General features: G+C 37.8%; 1 protein-coding gene across 5 annotated transcripts in view; it reads left to right on the top strand.

Moving 5' to 3' along the window:
- Nucleotides 1–25,363, top strand: part of PTPRK (protein tyrosine phosphatase receptor type K) — a 413,945-nt gene that overhangs the window by 223,897 nt on the left and 164,685 nt on the right. For all 5 annotated transcript variants that reach the window (XM_082758357.1, XM_082758360.1, XM_082758356.1 and 2 more), the window contains exon 7: nt 12,735–13,028. In XM_082758357.1, the coding sequence (XP_082614483.1) occupies nt 12,735–13,028 (294 nt within the window). The remainder of the gene's footprint in view (nt 1–12,734; nt 13,029–25,363) is intronic.

Below are 25,363 nucleotides of genomic sequence, written 5' to 3'. Positions count from 1 at the left end.
TAGTTTCCATGATTCCAGTTACTGATGTTGCCCTTCACTGATATTTTTGCAATCTAGTCATAAATAGGCAGGTCTGGAGGGGTGTTCAGGATTGTGCTTCTCAGGTGATGAAGATGGCATTTAACAAGAGTGCTACCACTTCCTCCCACCTGGTAGAAATGGAGACTGAATTTGAGAGCCAAGTCTTCCTCAGTGCCCTATCATCATGTTAATCGTTTGTTCTGAGGGAGTATTTCAGCAAACTCCAATGCAAGGTGTTCCGTCTCTCAATTAGGTGGTGTCCAAACTGTATTTAAAAACTCAGTCTGAACTCCCCTTGCAGTGCTGTTGGAAGGCAGTCATGCTGAGGTATGAGTACAGTGGCACTGGTGATGCTGTGTCAGAGCTGCACTGTGATATTCTGTGGTAGAACACCCTAGAGGGTCTCTTGCTTTATGTGAAATGCTAAAAGGAGGTGACAAAGACAGGCATAATTTTGCTAAGACCTTCATGTAAACACTGCTATTACCTGGGCATTTGGGATCTCCTGTTATCACGTACCTGCATTACACTCTTAATATAGAAATGAAATGCTTTCCCTTCTCCATTAAATCTTGCAAAATCTTGCAAACTGTTTTAATGCAATGTCACAGCTACTTCAGTTCACTTAATAAGCTTTCTGTGTAATCTTTGGTGGCAGTTATTGTTATATAAAATATAAACAGTGTGTATGCATGTATAATATGTGCACATATATAAATGGCATGCAACTTCTATCTTACGGTACAGGTATCTCTTAATTCATTATAGGTGAACATCTAGTATTATGGATTAGTTGTGGTGTAGTTTTACAGACACTTGAGCTAGCTTTTATTGATAGTCCAATTAGGTTGAGATTGAATGAGTCTATTTCATACAAGACCAGAAAGACACTCGGTGAGTTACTAGTCAGATTTTTCCTGCTGTAAGTGGTCATACTAATCATATAAATATAACTACAGAAAAGCAAATGTCTGTGTCAATAGAAATAAGATGTAAAATTTAGACTCTGTTAGTATACGCTCAAGGAATTGCTCTTCCAGATTAAATGGTTGTTAACTTTTTGTCATATTCATACTCTGAATCTTTGTTGCAACTATGATAAAGATGACCGTGATACTGTCAACTTATAGAAAGCTTGAAAGAGCTATTCCTCAAAACATGATTTTATAATCCAACTCATCTAATGCACATACTCACTTTAAAGCTGTCTGTGCTTTTATGCCTTGTAGTGAATTTGGGGTTCCATTCATTGGGTATCAATTTAAGTAGAAGATGCCTTCTTCGCAGCAATTCTGTTGGTCTTGACAATTCTACATTTTCAAACTCTTTGATGCCAGAACAGTCCATCTGAAATGTAGATTAGTAAAATGTCCCAGTAAAACCAGGCTAGATACTTTTTAGGTCAAAAGACTGCTCTATTTCTATTAACCTAATGTTTTGCTGTCTCTTTCAAAGGCAAATATTCTCATTCCCCATTTTTGTTGCAACATCAAAAAATAAATCCCACAACCAACTTAACCTTTCAGAGTGAAGTTGTTCTTCTGGTATAAATGAAATGAATTTTATCACAACATTTTTTCTTTCTATTTTACAATGCTGCATTTTCAAAACTTTTAATGAATCACTACATTTTATTCATTCTGTTAAGAAAGAATGTTTTTTGTTAGCATGCACAAGCAGTGAGGATTTTTCTTCTGTTCTGTTTTTCTAGAAAGCTCTTCCAGGCTTTTAATCACAGATGAAATCCATTTGGCAATGAGAAAGATGTACAACTGCTTTCATATCTATTCTCTTTACTTCATAGGTGGTTATTCCCATCTAAGTGCCATGGCAAGGATGTTGGTTCTTTTTGCCTTTCTCCCCCTGCTGCCCTTTGAAGGAGGCTTTCATGATAAAGCTAAGCATATCTAATGTCCAGCACCTGCTGAACAGGCGGTCTCAGTCCTCAGTCCCCTTCTCCTCTCTCCCAAGCACCTGGACTTGTGCTCTCACTGCTGCTTCTGTGCTGACTCTTGCTTTTATCTCAATCCACTGGGAGTTGCTACAGGGACTTCAAAAAGCAGGAAACCACTGTGTGCCCTCCCTCCCCACAAAAAGATCAGCTTTAAGCCTTGGATATAAAGTAGCACTGTAAGCAACACTGATGGTGGGAAGCTGAGGAGAAGGGTTGTCTGTTCAGGTAGGCATTACATGAAGTGTAATTCACATCTATGTGGGTCTCCCTTTTGGTTTCTGCTCGTTTGTTGTAAAGATAGAGGTAAGTGTCTCAGTGCCTCCTATAATTAGCCCCCTTCTCCGTCATTCCAGTGGGCTGCCTTCTGGCACTTTTGGCAAGAAATATTTGGGCATGCTGTGATAAGAAATGTGAAGACATTGCTGGTGGGAACATCTAAATGTATCTTGGTAAAGGTTATGAATAGAAATAGAGGGATTTGAGCAAGGAAACAGTCCATCAAAAACATTTGCGCAAAAGTGATGGATTCTGTCTTTTTTTTTTCCTTAGACTTGAATAGTCTGAGCACACACAAAATCTCTAAATAATCACTCTTCTGTAACCCATATACTGAAGTGTATCCATTTTTTCTTTTGATAATAGTATTCAAGTGCTGACAGAAAGCTTTTAAGGTCTAAGAAATGGGATACCTGAGAAAGAACTTTGTAGAAGAGAGAGAGTATTTATCCTGCTCTGCAGGTATTCATAGATACCCTGCCAGTCCGAGGAGGAAGTTTTTAAGTTCATCTCTGTCCGCTCTGTCCACATAAGGGTCTCAGTGTACCTTGCCTCCTTAAGATGGTATGTGTGCTGCTTTCCTTTCTTCCTTCTCCCACCTCCGTGTGTTAAAGTCCAGGTTGGAATTAATTCTTATGGTAAAATTGGTCTTTAAAACACATAGCTTCCTGTGTTTGGTGGGTGAAATAACCAGCAACAGAAGGACTTAGAGACAATGAATGAGAGATTGGGGCTGTTTGGGTGGGCCCCACAGTGCTGCTGGGCAGATGAGTTTAGGGAGAGCAATGCAAGACTGGGGCAGGAGCAGCCTCAAGGACACAATTTGGAAGGTGACCCTGTAAGTGTGCAGGCATTTGGTTTCACATACAAAACCTCAAAAAGGTATAAAATGGCAGTGAACAATTCTGTCAATACTCATAGTATCTCAGGTGCCAGGTGAGCAGGTTTATTACAGAGAATGGGGAGGATTAGGAAGGTCAGAAAAGCATGGTTCACCTTTTACATGCTTGAAGTTTCTATAATTGCTATTAAATAAAACTGTAAATGCTTGCAAACCAAAGCCATGTCAGCTATTCCTCTCAGCTGCAAGTATTTTATATTTCAGTTCCCTTCTGGTACAATGATGTATACAGCTCATTGAACTTAAAGAGCATGGTACGGTTTTGAATTCTGCCTGGCCATCATATTGTCCCAACAGCATGTAAAACATTTTTCTCTGTCATTTAAAAGGCATGCAGGAAAGCTGATAAAATTTTGGATTAGCTCTGGCCTGGTGTCATGCATCTTCCAAAGGGAAACTGGATGGACTCTTCCACAAATGGCAAACACACCAGGAGGGTGAGAGGGCAGGCAGGGGAGTGCAAGTCTCCCAGGGGCAAAGTCACATCACCTGTGCCCAAAGCTGCTCCCTCTTAAAAAGGGGAGCTCTACCTTACAGAAGAAATACAGCTTGACTGCATGCAGATAATTTCTAGTAGTTAATATCAGTCTTATGCTGGTAGAGTTGATGTCTTTCCCTGAGTTCCAGGAGTCCTGGGTGGTTTTTGTTTTGTTTGTAAACTTTATATTTGATAGAGGCATAGAGCTAGTAGGTCATAACTCTACAGAAATGCTCTGTTTTTATTGGAGGTGTTTGAAGTCTTGATTGTTTGTAAATATGCCACTATGACTTTTGTCCAGCATAGACACCTTCAAGAGTAGCTGCCCCATGTGTTGTTTAGGCAGTTAAATGTGAGGATGACCAGCATCAAGAAATAAACAATCTTTGCAAAAATCTTCACAGTAGCAGTTATGCCAGCTCAGATGGGAAATTAAAATTATACGTATATGTCATCAAGTAGTTGAGAAGAAGGAAGAAAGAGAAAAATATTATTCTCCCTATCTACCTAAGTATCTAGAAGTAAATCCTGGAGTTCCTAAAATAATATTTTGTCATTTTTCAGGCACTCCTTCCCTAATCTCTGGTTTTACTCCTCTTCATCCACAGCATGTGAATCTGCATGCAGAATGCAATATTGTCAAATATCCCATTACAAAGCTTTGTAGAGTCAAAAGCAATTCTTTCTTGGGAGGTTCCAATTTTTGAAGAAGGCATTCAATTTTATTCTTAACCTGCTGTTTCCTGACAATGAAGTAGATAAAATAATTCTTTCCAACAATAATATCAATGTTGAGATCTCAAGGGAATTACTGGTACATGTGGATAATGAAGTAATTGTGATCAAGTCTTTGCCTGAGACATTCCCTATGGCTGACTCATTTATACTGAGTGATTTAAAAAAAAAAAAAAAAAAAAAAAAAAAAAAAGATTTAAATGTCTTCTCATTACAGGTGCCAGTTTTTCTTAGTTTTTCTTACGTGTATTCATTTTTCTGGCAGAATTGTACTGAATGTCTTTAGCCCAATGCAATCTTTTTGACAAAATATGCTGTACTCTTCTAATTGATTCCCAGAGTAGCATGACCTACTATCATTCAATAAATAGGCATGTGTTCTGTTGGTAAGTTGTGTAAAGGGATGACATGCTCCAATTTTTAGAAAGACTTTTTTTTTATGTGTAAGCTGAGTATGAGCTTAACCTTGTTTACAGTTTCTGCTGACAATGCTAAAGCTGCACACTGTTCCTTTATTTAAAGGAAGATAATAAAATGAATGCAGTGGTGTTTCAAATCAAGGTGAATAAAATGGCACAGTGATGCATAGGATATGAAATCACTATGCAGAAGTTAGCAGTTTCCACTGTTGAAATAATTCTTATTTCAGCACTTCGGGTGGTCAGTAACTGATACATCACTTATATAAAATACATTTCAGCTGTATGAGCTTGCAGACATTGTGGTACTTAATACATAATTGTGATATATTAGGCAGGTGCTCCAAAGGAAATCGTTCAAGGTGAACGTGTGACATAGTATTGCCATTTGCAGCCTCAAAATTAAAGATGATATTACATTGAAATACGTCAGTATCCTAACTAACCTGGTTTTGTGAGCTCACTGTTCAGTTCTTCATTTGTTTGTTGTTTCTCCCTTGCTAACTGATTCTATATGTAATATCCCAAATCTTACTCTGTCACAGATATTTATTTTGAATGTTTGTTTAAAATAGATCCTTTTCAGTTTTTCAATTCCAAGTAATGAAAAGGCAATGAAAAGGATCTTACAGGCTCTCTTAGGTGAGTTGGGTAAATCACTTGATGCAACCTAGTCACTGAACTATTGCTCAGAATGAGTTCTTTTGCTCCAGACAACTAACTTTTAATTAAATGCTAACTTTTTGTAGGTATTGGGTATCAACTTCAGGGCAAGCAACTGGTGCTAGATAATGGACGGTTGTGATAAATTGTGTTTTAAAGTCCCAGAGAGAATATTTCTAGAGTCATAGACATTGCATGAGAAACATTGTTTAGATGAAAATGGGAGGAAAAAAAGCTTTTTTCTTTGCAAAAAGAAAAGAGCTTTGTGGCAGAATGCTAGATCACAAACTGTTCAAGTCTCTCCATGAAGCACTTGGTCACAGGACAGCCTCTGGGATAATTTTGAGTTATCTTTTGATTTTTTTTTCTTTGATTTTTTTTTTTTTTTAAATATAAAGGGAGACTCGTGGCGATTTTGAATATTTACCTGTAAAAAAAAAAAAAATCAATGTGATTTAATTCAATCATTTTATGGTATAGTATGTTAAAGTCAGTAATTTGCCAACAACATCTTTGCATCCTTCTCTTCAGGGTATTTATGGCGGGAGATGTTGTTAACCTGCATAAACAGTGGGAACTCAAAGTAACTGCTTTCTCTAAGTTGTCCACTTTGCAATATAAGCTTTTTGATCATGGGAAAAAGAAAAAGAAAAAAAAAAGTAGAAAAACAAAGCATTTGATAAAATTAGTTTAATTTGATGGAGCAAGAAGTTTTTGACCACTGGGGGGAGGAAAAAAAAAGTTATAAAAGTTCTAAAGGATTTTGTGAACAGAGAAGTTAAAAAATGGCTTAGAGAAATATTCTTTAAAGCCTGAAGAATCTACAAGGCTTGAGGAACCTGCAGAGGGCTTGCAGCTGGCATGATTTTTATTGTATGAATCTACAACTAGCATTTGGTCTTTGAGTAGAGGAAGTGATTTAAAACCTCTGAGGTGTCTGTGAGTTATTTTGGTGGTTTGAGCTGCTTTAAGCAAGTGTCCCCTCCTGCAGTCTGTGTAACATGCTGCCCACCGCTGAGCTCATCCTGCTGAAGCCTGGTTTTGACTGCCAGGGTGGCTTCCAAGGTGAGGCTCAGGACCAAAGCATGGCTTGGTGCTGGCTGGCACCACCGTGCCTGGGTATCCTTCAGGGTGGGACAGGACCAAGGTACATTTGGATGGGTGGTGGCAGCTTGTGTTGAGCTGTGAGAGTGTAACCAGTACAGTCTGCCTGGCTTTTCAGGTAGGAAGGTGGTAGACAGGAGTATAATCCTTGGGCAAAAAAGAGAGTGCGGCAGCTGCCTTTCACTCCAGCCTCTCCATGTTCCATGGGCAACACCAGAGCAACTGAAGGCTTGCTTGTGTGCCTGCTCAGTTATTCTGATGTTTTTCAGATGCATCTCTTCTCGGCTCGGCAGAGCACTCAGCTGCCGCTAACGAACTTGCTGTCTTCAGCGTGCCGGGCAGTCTCTGCTGCACTGGCTGTTGGGCTTTTTGTGTCTTCTGCGTGAGACAGCAAAAACATTAAGGACTTAACTACTCACTAGGGATGGCACGTATAAGTAGGTGACGGGCTGAGTTGTGAGTGTGGCCTGTCATGCAGAGAAAGTGAAAACTTGAGATCTTGTTGGAAATTTAAAAATAAATCTATTGGTTTTCTGAGATTCTTAGTTTGTTGATAGTTCTGCTGTTGGTCAGGTCTGTGCTTTCAGCTGGGGATCCCTCAGTGCCCTGCTTTTTTTGTTTGTTTTCAAACTGAGTAGAAGACTTTCTCATCAAGCAAGTATTGCTTTCTGTAATGTTTCTCCCCCTACTTGACAAAGCCTTCTGTTTGTAAAGGTGCAGTGTTAGTGCAGTGTTTGTTGGCACTGAGGGCAAGAGATCTTCTCAGGCAGCTGTCAGTTTAGAAGACAGCCAGCTATAAATCCAAAATATTTTTTTCTTAGATTCTGATTTTTTATTTATTTTTTTTTACAGAGCAGTACTTCATAACCATTTGGGGAAGTTCAATGAAAATATTTCTCTTTCATAGGAAATACATGCCACATATGGAATGTTTTTTTTTTTTTTAAATAAAAGAATGTTTCTGCAGAAATTCTCTTTTTTTTTTTTTTTTTTTTTTTTTTTTTTTTACAGTTAAATTTTTCATAGCTCATTTTATGACCAGTTAATGAATGTGTAATTTCATTCAGTTGTAATTTTTGGAGACTTATATATTGTTATTGTCTTCCATTTTTTTCTGTAGTGTGTAGTTTATTAGAAATCATTCAGCCTTGACAGAAAACACTCAGAGACTGCAGAATTTCCTACAATATCACCAGTTATTGTTCTTCGCTTGTTATGCTCACTGTTCAATTTGGGGTTTAATACCATATTTGAGTTTAAGCTTTTGGTCATTGCTTATTGCTATTTTTTTTTATTATTATTATAATTTTATTTTTTCCCTGTTGGATTAACCAGCTTTTAAGACCAAGAATTGTATATTCCATATTTCCCTGCAAGCACTTGACTGCTAGTACTTTCTGCTGAATTCCATACATTTTCTCCAACTTCTAAAGAAACATGTTCTTCAGTTTTCCAATATTTCTTGAGAATGTGTGAATCCTAAAACTGTGTGTAATCTTCCAGTGCAGAAAGAGCATCGAAGCAGTGTTGCTGTCACAGGGAATTGGCAGCCTGCTTCTATGTGTTCTTCTGGCTCTGGGTCTTCTGCTGCAGCATGCCCGTGTGTAGCACGAAGCATCCTGTATTAACTGTATTTCTGTTGATTTTTCTGTTTGCTTGTTTCTTTGAATTGTGACAAATTTTGCAAGAAATTTGGATTCTTTTGACTTACTTTCTTGTCACTTTGTGGTGTAGTTAAGCCGTACCGATTTTAATTTCTGGAGGGATGAGCCTGATGTTGGGCTTCATTTAATAAACAAATAGTTTGTTCTGATGTAATTGTATAACTTAAGTTTTTTATGGTTAATCCCTGTTGTTTGCATTGAGTTGAAGTATTGATGCCCATCATCATACCAGCTGCATGGCTGTGTGTAAGCTGTTTGGCAAAGAAGACTGGACGTGGCATCACCAGAGTAAAGGCACAGCCAGCACATGAGCAGAGGAAGCCTGCAGGATATTAGTGTGGGGAGGCTCTGTGTAAGGGGGATGTGGAATGGAGAATTGCAAGAATGAAAGCATCGACGTGTCTTCAATGTTTGGACTGTGTGGGGAAGGCCTTTCCCTCCCTTATCTCCAGACCCTGCTACTGTGAGCAAGGAGGTGATCTGTTGTGATAGAAACATAACTTCATGTAAATAAGTAGGATTTTATCAAAATGCATCCAGTGTCAACTTTTCCTCCCGAGTGGAACAACCACTAGGATTCCATTTGGGCTTGATTTTATTTTTTTCCTGCTGTGAATTGATTACTAACAGTATATGCTTATCACTAAGATACTAACAAAAGTCTTCATTTATTTTAACTGTAAGCAGTATTTAGTATTGGAGGAGCATGTAGCCTATTGCCACTATTTAATAAATAATATTAAACAACATGGTACACATGTGTTACTTGGGAATGTAGAGAGTTTTCGTGTATACTAGTTAGTATATTAACAACCCTCATGACATTTTTGGTTGTTTGCTTTTTTTTCTGTCAATAAATATGTAATTATTTGCATACAATATTTTTTATTAAGAGTATGACACAACAGTTTAACTGTAGGAGGACTTAGAGCTGGGGTTGATGCTGCATGCTTATTCTAATCATTGGTGCCTACATATTACAGTACGCTTAATCTATAATGTCATACACATACTGATGTGAGCATAATGTACTGCTAGTAGCTCAGCAGAACGGGAACTTTGTACTGATGAAATGTCAGTCTTAATTTTTGATTAACTTAGCTGTGGGCATTTTATGTCAAAAGCAGAACTGTCCAAATACTGCAAAATGCTATGCATAAAAATACTTTAATTTCTTTAATATGTTGTAGATGTAGAAGTGCTCTTTTTACATAGTCTTGCAGAGATATTAGTGGCCATGCAAAATGGAAGGGATTTCATCAGATTTACTGCCTGTAAGCAGTGGCTTAAAAATATTGTCAGAATGTGAGTTTGTAATTAAACCAGACCCACTGGAAAAGGGATTCTAAGGTTTGGGTTTATCAAAGGAAGAAAACACACCGTGCAAGGTCTTTGTTCATACTGTTTGGCATTTGTGTTTTTAAATACCTCTGGAAACAGTGATTCTACTGATGAGTTAATAAGCTGTCCATGGGTTGAAATGTGTTTTGTCAAACATTGTTTAGAGTCCTTATGGCTGTTCAGAGAAGGTTCGTGGTCAGGAAAAGTGGAACTGAGCTCAGTGAAAGCTCTTTACTAGGAATACCCTGTGCCTTAGCTGTCAAGATACTTCAGTACCTGCTCATAATAACTGGGGGAGTTGGTTGGGTTGAGTGGACAGAAATTAAGGGTAAGATTCTTTGATTTGGTTGCAATGACCAGGGCAGAAGGAGCCCACTGTGTTGCATGGTCTGACTGCCAGGGTGGGTGAGTGAAAGTCCCCAGAAGCATTTTCCATAGTGGCCATCTGCAGCCAGCCAGCCTAGCCAGAGCCACGCAGGGCAGAGAGTAGGGCAGTGATTTGCTAATACTTCCATCTTGCAGCAGTGCTACCTCTGATCCAGGTTCCATCATTTTCACTTTCCTGGACTGAAGCAGACATTTTAGGCTGTTTAGAAAGCAGACCAAAGTTCCAAAAGTGATTTTCCTTTGAGGTTACCTCTTTTTTTTTTTTTTTCTTCTTTTTATTCCCATACCTAATATAAGAGGTTTTTCAGTCTTGACAAACTGTCTTCTTAAGACACTCCAAAACTGTGTTGTTTATTTCTAGACCCAGATTACTAGAGTGAAAAAAACAGCAACATCACTTCTTGAAGGATGTACATTGTGTTTAAAACCCCACTGATAGAGTAGTGTTGTGTATGTGAGATAGTTGCCATGGAAATGGTAAGCAAAACTAATACTGGCTTTGTTCTGTCTTTTAGTTATTAATGGTAATTTTTAAGCTATAAAAGTTTCAAGTTACTGTATATACGAAGGGAAATTATGTAATTTGAAATTATAATTGGAGAATATTTGATGGATCTGGTTATAGAATAACAAATGAGAATAATTAATAGGAAGTTAATTGGGTAACATCAGAAAAGTTTATCTGGTATATTGGGATTGCACGCTTCAGTTGATACTTAGCGTGCTTTTGGGATTTCTGGTTGCACCACACCTCTGCTTCTGATAGTATATTGTATTATGAAGAATATTAATAATGCTGCAGAACAATTACTTGTTCATTTGCTAACTGATTAAAATTCATGCATAATTTATTGGAACAGGGAGAGACTATATAAATAAGTCTCCTTGTCCTCAAGAGCTTAAAAACAAAATGCATATGCTAATATAAGAATATGCTTTACCTCTTAACATAAAAATTTAATATGCAGTGGTATATTAGTCTCATTAATGTGAGGTTTTATTTGTAATAATCATGCTCTTAATCAAAGTATATACTTCTAAACATAGCTTTATGTTTTAGGGGTTTATAACTTGGAGCTGGTAGTGTATCATGCTCATCAACATTTATGTTTTCTGCTGTAATATACACTGACCTTAGAATTCATTAGTTTGACATTTACTGTGTTAGTTCCACAGCAAATAAACTGCCCTCATTAAGCCTGGTTGCATTTCTGAGCTTTGATGCAGGTAGGGATCTGAATTAGTTGATACTCACTTTTGTTGCCAGAACAGGGTGAAACTTGTTAATAATTAATTGAGATACTTTCCAGGGTTTTGTATATGCTGAAGCAGGAGTTGGGACACCTTGGAGTATTCACCTTTTCACTCCAGAAGAAAACAAGATCCACTTGTGGCCATTATGGTGTATTCACAAGTTCCTTGTCTCCAAACTGAGTGGGTTGATACGCAGATAATGTTAAAAAAAAAAAAAAAAAAAAAAAAAAAAAACTGCAAGAAATCATTTTGTGGCAAAATGCAGGAAACTCAGTTACTTGCAGAGCTGGTAGATTCTCTGTTGGGAGCTGATTGTTGTATCTGGAGGGGAAACTGCTGCAAGCCTTCTTGATCATTACTCTTCACGTGCTAAGTGACATTGATGGGGTCATTCCTGGAGGCAGAACATGTGCAGTGTTTACATGTACTAACTTCTCTTGGGCAGAGGTGCAGGTACATTAGTGATCAGAAGGGCCCAGGCCTAGGGAAGTCTTCTGGTCTGGGGCTCAATGTTATTTCTGATGTACTGGCTGTGAGATCCCTCTACCTGCTCAGAGTTGCCACGCTGTTATTTCTGCATCGCTGCTGTGTGAAACCCCTGTGTGCATTGAATTTAGCATTGTTGCCTAATTAACTGAAACAAATTAGTTGAAATATGAGCCATCTGGAATGAAAATGAACCTTCCGTGTTTATCAGTGGATTCATTTTATTAGAAAAGTGCATGTTGCTTGTGATTGTTTCTTAAAATAAATCATGCTTAGGCATTGTGCTACTTTACGTACACATTTCTCAGGGTAAAGGAGACCTCACCTTCCCATTTGGTCTGTTGCTACCTTTCCACTTTGCCGCTATTTTGAAATGTTTGGGTGGAAGGTGATTAGAACAGAGGAAGACAAAAGGCAATGTGCATCCTACTTCTTTGAATTTCTAAGTCAGCAGTAAGCTATTTAGGAGTAAAATAATGATATATGTTTTTGCAGTTTTGCTCAGTGCTGAATATTCTGAAGGCCTGTAATGGGTAGCTGTATCTTTCATCCTGACTGCATCTGACAGACTTCAAATGAAGTGCAGTGATACTGATTTTTAGGGTCAGCGTTATCAACTATTGCAACCTTTTCTTTAAGGGTAGTGTGTACATGGCTTCTGTCAATAAAAGAAAGTCAGTTATGTGTCAGAAACTCTATTTCTGAAATTCAAATTATTGCCATAGAGAATTATATAAATGATCGTGAACCCAGATTTTTTCAGAAAATGTGTTATAAAATAGGAATATATAAATCAGATTAAGATTTTTGGGTCTTAAACTGAGACGTTCAAATGGAAAAAGTAATGTTGGTCAGATAACAGCAGCACACAACTTGCTTCCATCAGCTGAAATCCTCCTCAGCTCTTCTCTTGATGTCAGTTTGATTTTGCTTTCAAATTTTTAAATCCTTGCTGACTAAAATCTGACAACTTTCTATGGGAAGAGCCCTTCTCTTAATGGCTTTTCCAGCTTTTGTTTTAGCACTGACTTTTTTTTTGTCTCCCATACAGAGCCGCCTCGGCCAATAGCACCCCCACAGTTGCTGGGCGTGGGGCCGACATACTTGCTAATTCAGCTGAATGCAAATTCAATCATTGGTGATGGACCCATTATTCTGAAAGAAGTGGAGTACCGAATGACATCTGGGACCTGGACCGAAACCCATGCTGTCAATGCACCAACCTACAAACTCTGGCACTTGGACCCGGACACTGAATATGAGATTCGGGTCCTGCTCACCAGACCAGGCGAAGGTGGGACTGGACAGCCAGGACCACCGCTCATCACCAGAACCAAGTGTGCAGGTAAGTGCTGCTTTGAAAAAAATGAACAAAAAAAGGCTGTTTATGTAATTACTTAATTGTTTTGTAGGCTTGTTAGCTCTAATTTACCTATTGCATAACTTAAGGGTTCTTTGGCACTTACTGGATCCCAGACTGTCTGGGAATGCAAATTATCCCAATGTGGGTTTGCTCCATCCCCTGCTTTTCCTGGTCACTGTCTAGGTTGCTGCATGCTAACTATGAGAGGTAGGTGGTTAAAAAAAAAAAAAAAAAAAAAAAAAAAAAAAAAAAAAAAAGAAGAAAACTACTTCTCATGGAAGGAAGGAGACCTCATCATTTGTGGAAAGGACAATCTCTTGAAAAAAGAAGTCTTTCTTTTCTTTTGCCCCAAGAAGATTAAGCAATGCCAACTTTTCTTATATACCATTCCTTGTAAAGCTACTTAGATTTATTTTAATCTCAGCTTTTATAAGAAAGATAATGCTCATCTCTCATAGTTGTAGAATAGAAAAATTACAGATTTGAACATCAAACTGGGAAGCAAGTAAAAGAAAACTAAATTGTGTTTTTTCTTCTTATCTCATGATTTTTAGGGCCTAACTTACAGTATTCAAAAATTTGCACTCTTAGATTTATTGAAGGTGCTGATAACCATCTATCAAAACAGCATTAAAATAAAAATGAAAGCTGCAGTCGCAGATTTCCGAATGTCATTTATACATAGGCATATATAAAATAAAAATGTTCTTAAAGCATTTGTCACAGACCTGAGATGGACAGCTATTCAAGTTCTCATCTGAGCATTCCTTTTTTCTTTTACTTGAGAAAGGGGGTCGATGTCTGGATCACAAGCTAATACTTCAAGTTGACTAGGTCAATAAGTATGAATCCCATGAAAATTTGAAGGTCTGTTTTGAAATTGGGCAGAGTACAGTCGGAAGCTGAGGCACGCTGCTCTTTTTATCCTCTAACGAGTAAGCTCTCAGATCAAGATGAAACTGAAGGCATTTTTGAAATTTGTGATCTTATTTATAATTTAGTCTCTGTCTTTCCTGTGAAGTGAAAAGATATTTGTGTCCATCTCAGTTAAGATGACAGCTGTTGAGATCTAAGTAAGGTTAAAGCATTGATATATGGTACTGAATTGTTTTAGACAGTGTTCTGAAAAAGTAAAAATTGGAAAACAGCTTCTATTTTAAAAAGACTGAGCCAAGATGAACAAATCTCAAATGTTTAGTTTCTTTTTCCCAGCACTTGAAATATAGAATTCCATTTACCCAGTGTGTGGCAGATCAAAGCTTTCTAATTGGAAAGGAAAAGAAAGGAGGTCATGGTTTGTGTAAGACATGATGTATTTTTAGAAGTGATGTAAGGGAAACAACGTACTGTGGTATGTGATGGTGTCGTGCTTCTTATTAATTTATTTATTTTTTTAATAAAAGTTAAATATAAGGCACCAAAACATAGGTTTGAGATGAATTTTAAACTCAATCTACTCTGAAATGAACCGGATGTTTAAAAAAAAATTAAAAAAATTGGACTTTCATGGAAATATTATTCTAGTAAGATTTCTATCTGTTTACCTTGATTAAGACTAGTTATTCTATAAAAGTACAGGTGAATTAATTTCACTATTAACCAGTTTCAGTTAGAAAAAGGTGAGTTAGCAAGGGTTTGTGGAGATTGGAGCATTCAGCCCAGCATCATGGGATGAGTCATGCAGGGCATCGAGTTGGACGTCAGATCATCCTGCTGCCTTCTCACTCATCTGAAAAATGCAGGCAGGCATTCCTTTTCCACAGTGTTCTTTCATAATTGCAAACCCAAATTGATAAGATTTTTTTTAACAATAGTTTTCTCTTAAAAGGCAAACTATAAAAAAAAAAATTAGTCTCTTCCCAAGGGAAGATGTTTCAGAAAAGGTAAAGCCCAATAATGTCAACACTGCAATCTCTTCTGCTACTGGTTTTGTGCTCATGACTGGCATGTGATTTACTGTGCTGTATTAGATGACATCTCTGCAGCAATATCTTCTTTCTGGCGATTCTTCAATTATTCCTAATTCTTGTTTCTGACAAGATCTCTTATTCTTCAGACAAATAGTCTCTTTTTTCTCTGTTTTCTATGTCAATTTTATCTTTCCATAAGTTTTGTAAGTATTAGTTCAAAATCTGAAACAAATTATAATTGATTATCTGCTCAGTGTCAAATGGAGTGGCAGGAAAGAAATGAATTTTCAGCATGAAATTTGACTGCTCTCTATACAGATTAAGAAGTACACGTTAGTGAACATTGATCTGATGAGTTTTTTGTGTTTACACTCCAAGAATCAGTGACAGCTAACTCACTGACACGTCAGTAGGAATAAGCTAGGATTCTGCTGTCTGTTTATTCGATACCTAAGTAAATATTAGCATTGTTTTTGAATGAAGATTGAAAATGATTTTCCACATAATTCATTCAGTATTTATAATTTCATGACATTTAGTAATAACATTTATTGATCGGTTAGCCTGTGTTTTGCTGGAGATGTATCCTGCTTCTAAACCATTTGAGCAATGACTGTACTTATCTCTGTATCAGACATGAACTTTTATTATTAGGTGTTTACATCATTGTCTGTCTTCCTCATAGCAAAACCAGCATCTAGTGACTCGTTCAGTAAATGTTTCCAATAACGCTAAACAAAATTGTTTTCTAATGAAGACATAATTCTTCCAGTAGTTAAAAGTCCACCAGAAGTCTGTTTCTCTAACTGGAATTTCCTAGGCAATCTTCCCTGTCCTGAAGCTATGTGAATGCATTTTGCTAGAAAACTTGCATGATATTTCTGTCAGCTTGCATTTGTATATATGCAGTTAAAGAGAGTGCTGAGCAATCGAATATATGAAACCAAGGAGTGCCTTGAAATAACTGAAGTGAGCCTTAAACACATTAGGCAAAACATTATTTTTTTGCCATTCCCCTCCTTAAGGGCCAGGTGTAGTCCTTGTATTTCCATTTCAAGCACAGCTGAATTCTGTGCTGAGCACAGTTGTGTGCCCAGGTGCATCTGCTTAGGCAGAAATGCTCAGGAGCTGCTGATGCTTCCTATGGCACCTCATGGTGCACCCAGGCTAACTAGTTATGTGTCTGCACCTCTTAACCACTATTGTTGCTCAGATTATTCACTTCTCAAGCATTTTAAAACCAAAGGCGAGCATAGCACTTATTGCACGTAATCCTAAAGTGGCTTTCTGTGGCTGTTTTGTTTTATTTATTTATTTATTTATTTATGAGTATATTGTGTGAGTTGTGATTGCATTTCCTTTGAGGGGTTGTAGAAAATATGTTGTAATCTAAAATTGTCTGCATAGGCAGCTTTATCAACTGTAAGTTAGAAGTTATTCTGTCATGTTGGCTGCTGCTTCTGAGCAACGGCTAACAGCTCAGTTTTATGATTAACTGATATTTTAGTAGCAAAGGAGGTCAATAGTTCAGTCTGTCCAGGGCTTAATATATGTACACAGAAGAATTGCTCACTCCTCCTGCTTTACTGAAGTTCAGTGCAAGGGTGTGATTTTCAGTAAAACATGAAGAATTGTAGAGCAGTTGGGGGAAAGTCCTGTGTGTTTGCATCATTATTATTTTTTTAATTTTCCCACCTCAAATGTTTTGATTTCAGTAAACTGTTGCCTGCATTATTTGCTTTAGTTAATAAAATGAAGAAGGGGGCGAGAGGTAGCTTTATGCTTCCAGCATTATTAGAGCTGCAAATGGAATGATACGTATTGACTTTTATTATTATCGTTATTGTGCTGTTGTTCACAGCAGTTATCAGTCACCAAGACGTCGCTATCGGTAGCAGTCGGCCTGCAGGCACTGATGGGATCTCGATGCTGGTTCCATGGTACACTACTACCCTGTGATTTGCCTGCGGCTGGAGGCTCAGGATCTGGGGTGCTTTCTGTCCCTCTGCTTCAAGCACAGGGTGCTTGTTTACAATTTTCACATGCAGTGATTTTGAAAACAAAATACACAGAATGCAGGATGCTGCTGAATCCCCTCAAGCAAAAAAAAAAAAAAAAAAGAACATGGGGATACACTGAAAAGCCAGCTTAGCATGGCCATCTGGAGAGTTAAAATGTTCTTGTTACATATAAATTCATTTTGCTTTTTAGAATGAGATGAAAGAAAGGGGCAGTGCAGTATAAAATTTGCTTGTGCCAGTGTGGGATGTGTACAGTACTACTTCAGGTAATGCTGTTTGCCTTTTACACATTCAGCATGGAGGTGGAGAGTTGAAGGCAGGGAGCTTGATTTATGGCTTTTGCTGTGTGCTCTCCGTGAGAATTCAGTGTATTGGTATGTGAGGCAGTGGAAAATTGGATACAGTCAACATCAGAGATGGGTTCTGGAAAATACAGCACTGAATGTATAATCTGGGTTCTTCATTTGTGTCTCCTGGAGTAGTGCATCTTAAATTCTTATTTCAGTCTTTGAAAGCTAATAAAAGTGCAGAAAAATGCATAATTTCAAACTGTCTATTTAAAAAGGGAAAAAAAAATGTTAAGGGGATAGCAAAAATATTTACCTTTATAACAAAACAAGCTATCTTCAGGTTTCAAACAAAACCCTTACTTTTTTTTCCTCACAGTAGATATCATTATGGTAGACAGTTACAGCGTAGCTGAGAGGAGCCTAAATACACTGAGTGCTTAAAGTATATATTTTTATTACTCACGGTTTGGTTGTTTACAAGTTGAACACTTTGTTAGAATAAACTAAGATGAACAACTTGACTCTAGATAAATGTGATACTTTAAAAAATTATTTTTCATTTGTCATTGCAGAAGTGCCCACATTACACCATTATTTATATGTTGCTGTTGTTTTTTAAAAATATATTTGGCACTCATGACTGTTTCTGGGCTTTTGGCCAGGTGGTAATTGGAAACATTTAAGATCTCACTAGCAGATACCAGATGCACCAGTCTCCTATTCCTTATAGGTTTACCAGTTTGCTGTGATATAGTATGGAGGGGAAAAAAAAAAAAAAAACAAAAAAAAAAAAAAACAATAAAAAGTATTTAAACAATGGAGAAATTTTTTTTTTGGAGAAAAAAAATTTCTCCATTTCAATGGAGAAATTAATTTAAACAATGGAGTCTGAAGTAAGGAACTTAATGCCGGAATTACATACTGGTTCTTGAGAGAGCATCTGCAGAACAGCTATCTGAGTTGGACCATCAGCTGGCAAGTTCGACCTGTACTCTGCTTATTGTGCTGATTGCCACATATAGAATCCTAATGATGCTTATATCCATAAGAAAGGGCCTCCGAGCAGCTGAGTTACCTAGCAGGAGACCAGGCAGACTGCCTAGCCAAGCTCTTGTCAGATTGTGTAAATTAAGCATGGTATCCTCTTTTTCAAAGGCGTGCAATGCTGATGACTCAGTTGAATTGGCATTAAACTGAAAGTTCAGACACTGACCTCTGCTAAATTAGTTTTCAACTTTTTGTGTTTGCTATATTCGGTGTTGCTTAGTATCTTTTTCTTCTTCTTTTTTTTTTTTTTTGTTTTCCTTTGCTAGTTGCAGCTGCAATTTCCCTCTACACTAACTGGAGAAAAGGTTTTACTGATATCTTCCCGCATTTCTCAGGGTGTGACCTTGTTCATGGCAAGTTCTTTACTGTATAGGGCCATATTCAGCAATAAATCATCTTCTGCCTCTACCCAGGATTAGGGTAGCAGACCTCAGCTGGTGGGTTCCTCTAGCTTGGACACCTGCTTTTCAAAGCTGCTGCAGTGTGCAGAGACCTCTCTTTGCCTGCCCTCTGAAGTCCCTCCCAGGATACCCACAGTGAGACGTGCTGTTGGTCATTTGTGCGTTGCATCCTGGCCAGGCTGGTGGTTTTGACCAAGCTGGCTGACAAACTCCAACGAAGCTGAGGGAAGTCTTTCCGTTAAAGCTCGTGGATCTCTTTCTGGAGAAGGATACGAGGTTAGGAGACGGCATCAACTGTGTGATGGAGTAGGCTGCCTTGGCTGGGGGGAGGAAAAGGAACAGTTGTTGCCTCCCAGAGTACCGTTTTCTTACCAGTGTTTCCTCCATCCCCGGCCTCACCTCACTTTGTTGCTCAGCTTTTCCCAAAGCAGAGTGCTGCAGCATGAACGCTGTAGCAATTTATCCACATCAGTAGATCACACTTCCAAAAGGAGCACAGTCTGTGGCAAGAAAATGTATTGCAGAACATTAATCCACGGCATCCATTGCAGCTGTAAAAGAGTGGACGTGGGCAATAATTCATATTGCAGCACTTGAAAATGCTGTGGGTGCGCCCAGGACAGATAACTCAGAGCCTGATAATAATATCTCTGAAGTTTGGGGATTAAGATTCACGGGTTTTTGGTCTGTGCTCACTCCCAAAGAGCATGACTACAGGTTAGTGTAATCTTACCCTTTCAGAAGACTGTAGCTCTTTTCTGAACTGTGACTTCTATTTTTAATTTTAAGTGGAAAAAAAATACCTTTTTGGAATATGATTCATTAGTGTGTTTGATACTTTAATTTAGTTAGTTTTCATAATTAAGGTCTCTGTCAACTGTTAAAGTGTAGTATTACTTCCATAGTGTTTGAGAATTTTTAAATACCTAAATATAATAAACTTGTTGGATTTTTTTTTTTACACTTGTGGTTTTATATGACATATGACTAGCTATTATTATGCTTTCATTTATCATTCTATTTAAAATTGAATGGAAAAATTTAAATAAGGTCTCAGAAGTTGTTCTGGCCATTGCGGCACTTAAATGTGCAGTTTTGGAAGCACACTAATTTCTCCCTGTGGTTTTGGCACTGTTAGCAGAATAGTGTGCAGTGTGTAGCAAGGGCTGCGAGTGACAGGAGTGGTACTGTGGAAGGGCTGAAGAGGAAAGGAGTACCAACAGCATGTGTTGGGGGAAGGGATGCTGATGAGATTTCCTAGATGCATTCGTTATTCTTTCCCTCTCCCCCGTAGGTCTTCTCTCCTTGAAAGCCATTACAGAGAAATATCATGTCATTCATGCTGGTGTGAGATCCTGATAAAGTTCAGATTAACATCCTGCTAAGGCTAGGACAGGCTTCCCAAAAGCCCTGCTTCTTACTGACATTGATTATTTGGGATTTATTCTGCTTGATGCATCTTTGTTTTGTGTTTAATTCCTGTTTACTTTTTTTTTTTTCTTTTTGCAACTTTGTTTCATTGTAATTGTGGGCAACATAATTATTTCCTCCTAATTTGAACCTAGACTGTGTGAGGCAGAAGTGAGTGAATTTTACTTAATTCTATTTCCCAGTAAACCTTCCTGCTGGCATAGGGATGGGGACAGGACCAGGTGATGCTTTTAACGCTATGATAATGAAATAGCTTCCATTGTAATAATCGGTTGAGAGCATATTAAGCAGCATCTGATGTCAAGTTGCACCTCAGGTGATCGATAGGTCCAGAATCCTAAAACAGCTTGACAAGACTATTAGTGCTACTTGGTTTTACTTGCTGTTTAAAAAAATAAATAAATCAAAATCTAGAGCAGTCTTGGAAGGTTCCAGGTGACTTGAACAATAACAATAAACATACTGACATAAAGGATCAGGATTACCCAATTAATTAAAACCTTGTCATCTTGACTTTAATTCTAAACAGAATAATGGAACTGCCAATACAAGGGTTGATTAATGAAGAATTAAGAAAGTAATATAATTAGAGACAGTCAACAGGTTTATGGAATACTGATCTTGTCAGTATAACTTGATTTTTTTTAAATTAGATTACAGATCTGGTTAATAAAGGCAAGATTGTTCTTCTGTAATGTATTTAATTTGATATAAAACATTTTGATTAAGAAACCAAAATAAAATCAACTCAAATGGAGAAGAACTGGCTGATATATCTAAAACAAGTTTTATGGATGAATTAAATAAGCATTTCTGTTTGGGTCATATCAGGCACAGTTCTACGTGATTTATAAAGATAGTGAAAGTGGTTAAAAAAAAAAATAGCAAAGAATCAGGTTACTAATTTACAGTGGTTTGAAGTGCCTGCTGTTAACCCATGTTTCAAGTAGGTCAGCTGTAGTATATTAACGATAAAGTAGGCTGTAATGACAGAGTAGGAGAAGGAGAAGCTCAGTCACTGAGCAGGGGCTGACAGGACTTGGGGTTAGGACTTGAGCGTTAGGGCTGTCAGCTGGGCACAGTTATGAAAAGAGCTCGTGCAGTCCCTGACTTACATACACCAGAGCAAAATTTAACTCTTTCCTTAATGTTGAAGAACATTTTGAAGTTTTTGAAGTTGCACATTTGAAATTGCTTGACAAATTAGTTTCCTTCTGACCCAAACCATTTATCCCCATTTCTGGCAGAAACTTGGAGTCCTGAAAGAAAAATTGTTTCTAAGGAGGTGTGTTGTGCCCAGAATTAATACTATTTTTATATAAATGTAGGCATGATTTTAGGCAATGATTTCTCATGTAGTTTCAACCACATACTTGAATTTTCCTTCAACCCCACTGGATAAAAAGCATGCTATCCTGTTTCATTTCTCTTGGAAATGGCAACGTGACTAATTATCATCTAGATAATCAAACATTTCAGGTACTTAGTCCAACAGTACCATAAGCACACATTTTGCAGTTTGTTACCTTTATGTTGTAGAGTTGTAGTCACTGTGAGGGTTTGGTGAAAATACATTTGACAGCATGCCCTCTATTGTCTGCCAAATGAACTCTACCAATTAGGCTGAAATGTCAGAGCCTGGGCACCCACTGAGAATACGATGTGCTGCATTCCCAGTTTACAACTTGTAGCAGTTAAATGATTACAAACAAGCCAACTATATGAACTACACTGTATTTCCTTAAAGTAATGACCTTAGAAGATAGCACTGAACTGCAATTCCAGAAACCAGCTTTCTGTTTGTGGCTGTTTTGTCACCTTTGACAAATTGGTTAACACTGTGTCTTGGTGCCATTTGGAAAGTGGGGTTAATATGCATGTTTCTGCAGCAATTGCTGTCAAGCTCATTTACCTTGTGATTTTATTTATTTATTTATTTATTTATTTATTTATTTATTTTAGAGCAAACACTTCTCTTACTTTGTGTTTGCTGCAACAAGATCTTGGTTTTCTCTGTCAGAATGTTTTCCTCAAATAAATAGTATCTAATCAGATTTAGTACAATGAAGATCAGACTTTGGAGAATAAATTCTTATTAATTCAGTAACAAATTTTGTTACTGATGCAATTTTATGGTCCTGTGGAGGGAACCCCCTTGAAAAGGAAGATCTCTGCTTTCAGCTCTTAGTGTGAACAACTTTGTGTGTGTCCATGAACAATCCACTCTTGGTGTTTGTTGGATACAGTGAAGGATGGGGTGGGGAGACGGGGAAGGATACAGCAATAATATTGTGTAGAAATGAATGGAGATCAATTTATTCCTGAACTTAATGTTTTGTTCTGAATTTATTTTTTTTTTTGGCTGTCTTATTACTTGTGTCTTACCCACTGAATGGCCATAATTAAGGATCATGATATTTGAACATGTTCCTTGTGTGTGTGCTACTTCACCTCTAAGACTTCTTAGGTTGCCATTCCCGTGTTTTCTTTTTGTATTGCTCAGCTTTTTGGAAACCCTCCAAAACCTGTGTCTTCCTTCCCTTCAACCATGAAACAAAATTTAAATTAGAAAGCAAAATTATGGATGCTTCTATCTTAAGGAATAGATGAGAGAATGAAAAATATGTCCTAGAAGTTATTCATGTTGTATAGCTCATAGATCATATGGTACTGAATATAGCATAAGAACCTATACACAAAAGAAAAAAGTTTCTCAGATAGGACATACCTTGTCTAGCTGTTACTGGAAAGAGTAGTGGCTGCATATTAAAGACAAGTTAAGATGGTGGACATTTTTCATTGTCATTTTCCTGATGGGCATATTCAGAGCATGTACTCATAGTTTATACAATGAGGAAAAAAATACATATACAACAATAAAGTTATATAGAAATCAATAAACATATATAACCATGATCTTTATGTCTTACTGTGAATTATTTAGTCCTGAATTTACTAGTTATTGTGTGCTTTAAATAAAGTCAGTTCTCAAACTTAGTTTTTCCCTGTGTTAATTTGATCCGATTCCCACAGTGGGCCCAGAAGTGCTACTACACTTCAATATTGCCGTCACAAATCACCTTACTGTCTCAGTGCTTAAGAAGGGATTTTGCAAGTTTAAGGTGGGAGTTCTTAGTCTGTGTAATGACTTCTGTGATGACTCCAGGTGATTTAAAGATCTCTTGAGAGTACATTTGCTTTTGGTTCCAAGGTGTGGAGTTCCAGCTAGGCTACTGCAGTGCACACCAATCAGGTTCTGTGGTGGAAACCATCTGCTCCTTCTGGTGCAGTCAGAAAATCTGCCTTGTAGACAGGCTTAAATCAGAAAATGTCAGGTGCTTCTGTTATATGCTTTATTCTCCTAAATTAATCTTTTGGAGGCTTTATCTATTCTGTCAGTGTAAATACACATGCCCATTTGTGTGCTTTTTCCAGCCTCCAAAGAGCAACCATCCTGCACCCATGGCCCTCTTCTAAGGCTCTCGGGTATTATGGGCATGCTTCCATCTGCCTGTACAAATAATAACTCAGGGTTGGAGACAAATTTGCAGCAGTTGTAATAAAGAACAACAACTGCCAAAAAAACATGTAGCCTTTATAATATGGTGTTTCAACCTTGGATAGGGAAAAACTGTTTTTAAGTCACCTACTGTCCTTCGTTTGGTGTTTCCTCCTGTGCCTTACTCAGGTTGGTATGGGCTTGTATTGAGGGTTAAGTATTACATAGCACTGGCATCTCATGGAAGAAACTCTTTCACCTCAGGTGCTGAAGGTCTATTATTTGGAGCAGGAAGTTGCCAAGTTGTTTTCTGCACAGAATAATTGGTGGTGAGGAAAAAAATGGGTACTCAAAGCAGTTCATCTTCTATATTAAAAGTATGTGAAAGTCATTGCCCATGCTTTTTTTTTTTTTTTTTTTAAACATTTTAATATATTATGAATCCACCTCTTTGAATTTAGCCATGACAGGAGGACATGAAGCTAGGCTGCTCAAGCCCCCATCTTGAGCCGTGGGGGCTTGAGCATCCCTGTGCAGAGGGGAAGCACTAGGAAGCAGAGCTCTAACACAGTGCTTGTCCTGTAACGTTTTAATTTCTGCAAGGAAAGTGTAACTTTTCATGCTTTGTAAAGTGAGTGTCTAGCTATTTAGCAAGGGACAAAGCATAATGTCATCGTTTGAGAGATGTATTGTCAACTTGGACAGGTGATATTTAAGGAGCCTGAAGAGAGAAATGACCTGGCAGTGTAACAAGACATATCACAAGTGACTGTCTCAGAAAGAATGAGAACAAGACAGACAATTTCCATTACTTCTCAGTGTTAAGGTGCTAGCATTATCCCCTAAACAACCACATGCTCCAAGCAATAATCATGCACTGTCTTCTTCTGTACTAATATGAAAGTGGAATTCAATCTCTTTGACACATATTGCTACAGCTTCTAACTTGTCAAGTTGTTTCTCTGCTGGAGCTCTGCTAATATATACTGAATGGGCTTTGTATACTGACTGAAAAGGGGAAATAGTTATCCAGTTTCCTTTGAAGCTGGCTGCAGTGGTGTCTAGAAAATGCTAGAAGAGAGAAGCTTTGATTTTGGTAGCCTTATTGTAGACTAGGAAAACGTCGACCCCTTCTTCGAACTGGTTACTCTTTTGGAGTCTGCTCTTCAACCTGAACTGAGTAGCCTGTTAGGTATGTGCTAATTCCCAGAATTGTTTGGAGAGAGGCAGTCATGCCTGTTCCTGTCTTCCCAGCGGTGTGTCTGTGTGCTGTGTGCTCTGTTTTTTATGGCAGAATTTCATGGTTTTTCAAACAAACAAATGAACAAACTTCTCAGCAGGAACATATTCTTGCAATAGCTGATAGAGAGGCTCTACATTTTCTGCATCAATCAAATTCTGCCTTTGATTGACTGTATTCACTTGAGTTATGATATTCTGCATGTTGATGAAGTACATATAAGTACAGTAAACATGCTTTAATTCTGAAATATTAGATACTCATGATGCAACTGTTACATTTCTGTATGTGTAAGGAGAGAGAAAATCAGTATTCAGGATCATCTGTGAAAATAAGGGATTGCATTTATTTGCAGTAAGAAAAAAAAGATGGGGAGGGGGGGAAGGGGGGAAGGGAAGGGGATAGAAATCCTCCAGTGAGTCAGTGCCATCCAGGAACTTGCTTCTTTTTGTTAACTTATGGCCTGATGGAACAAACC

The sequence above is a fragment of the Aythya marila genome (genome assembly GCF_965140915.1).
Source record: "Aythya marila genome assembly, chromosome: 3".
Classification (NCBI taxonomy): domain Eukaryota; kingdom Metazoa; phylum Chordata; class Aves; order Anseriformes; family Anatidae; genus Aythya; species Aythya marila.
This window is presented reverse-complemented; position numbering and strand designations above follow the sequence as displayed.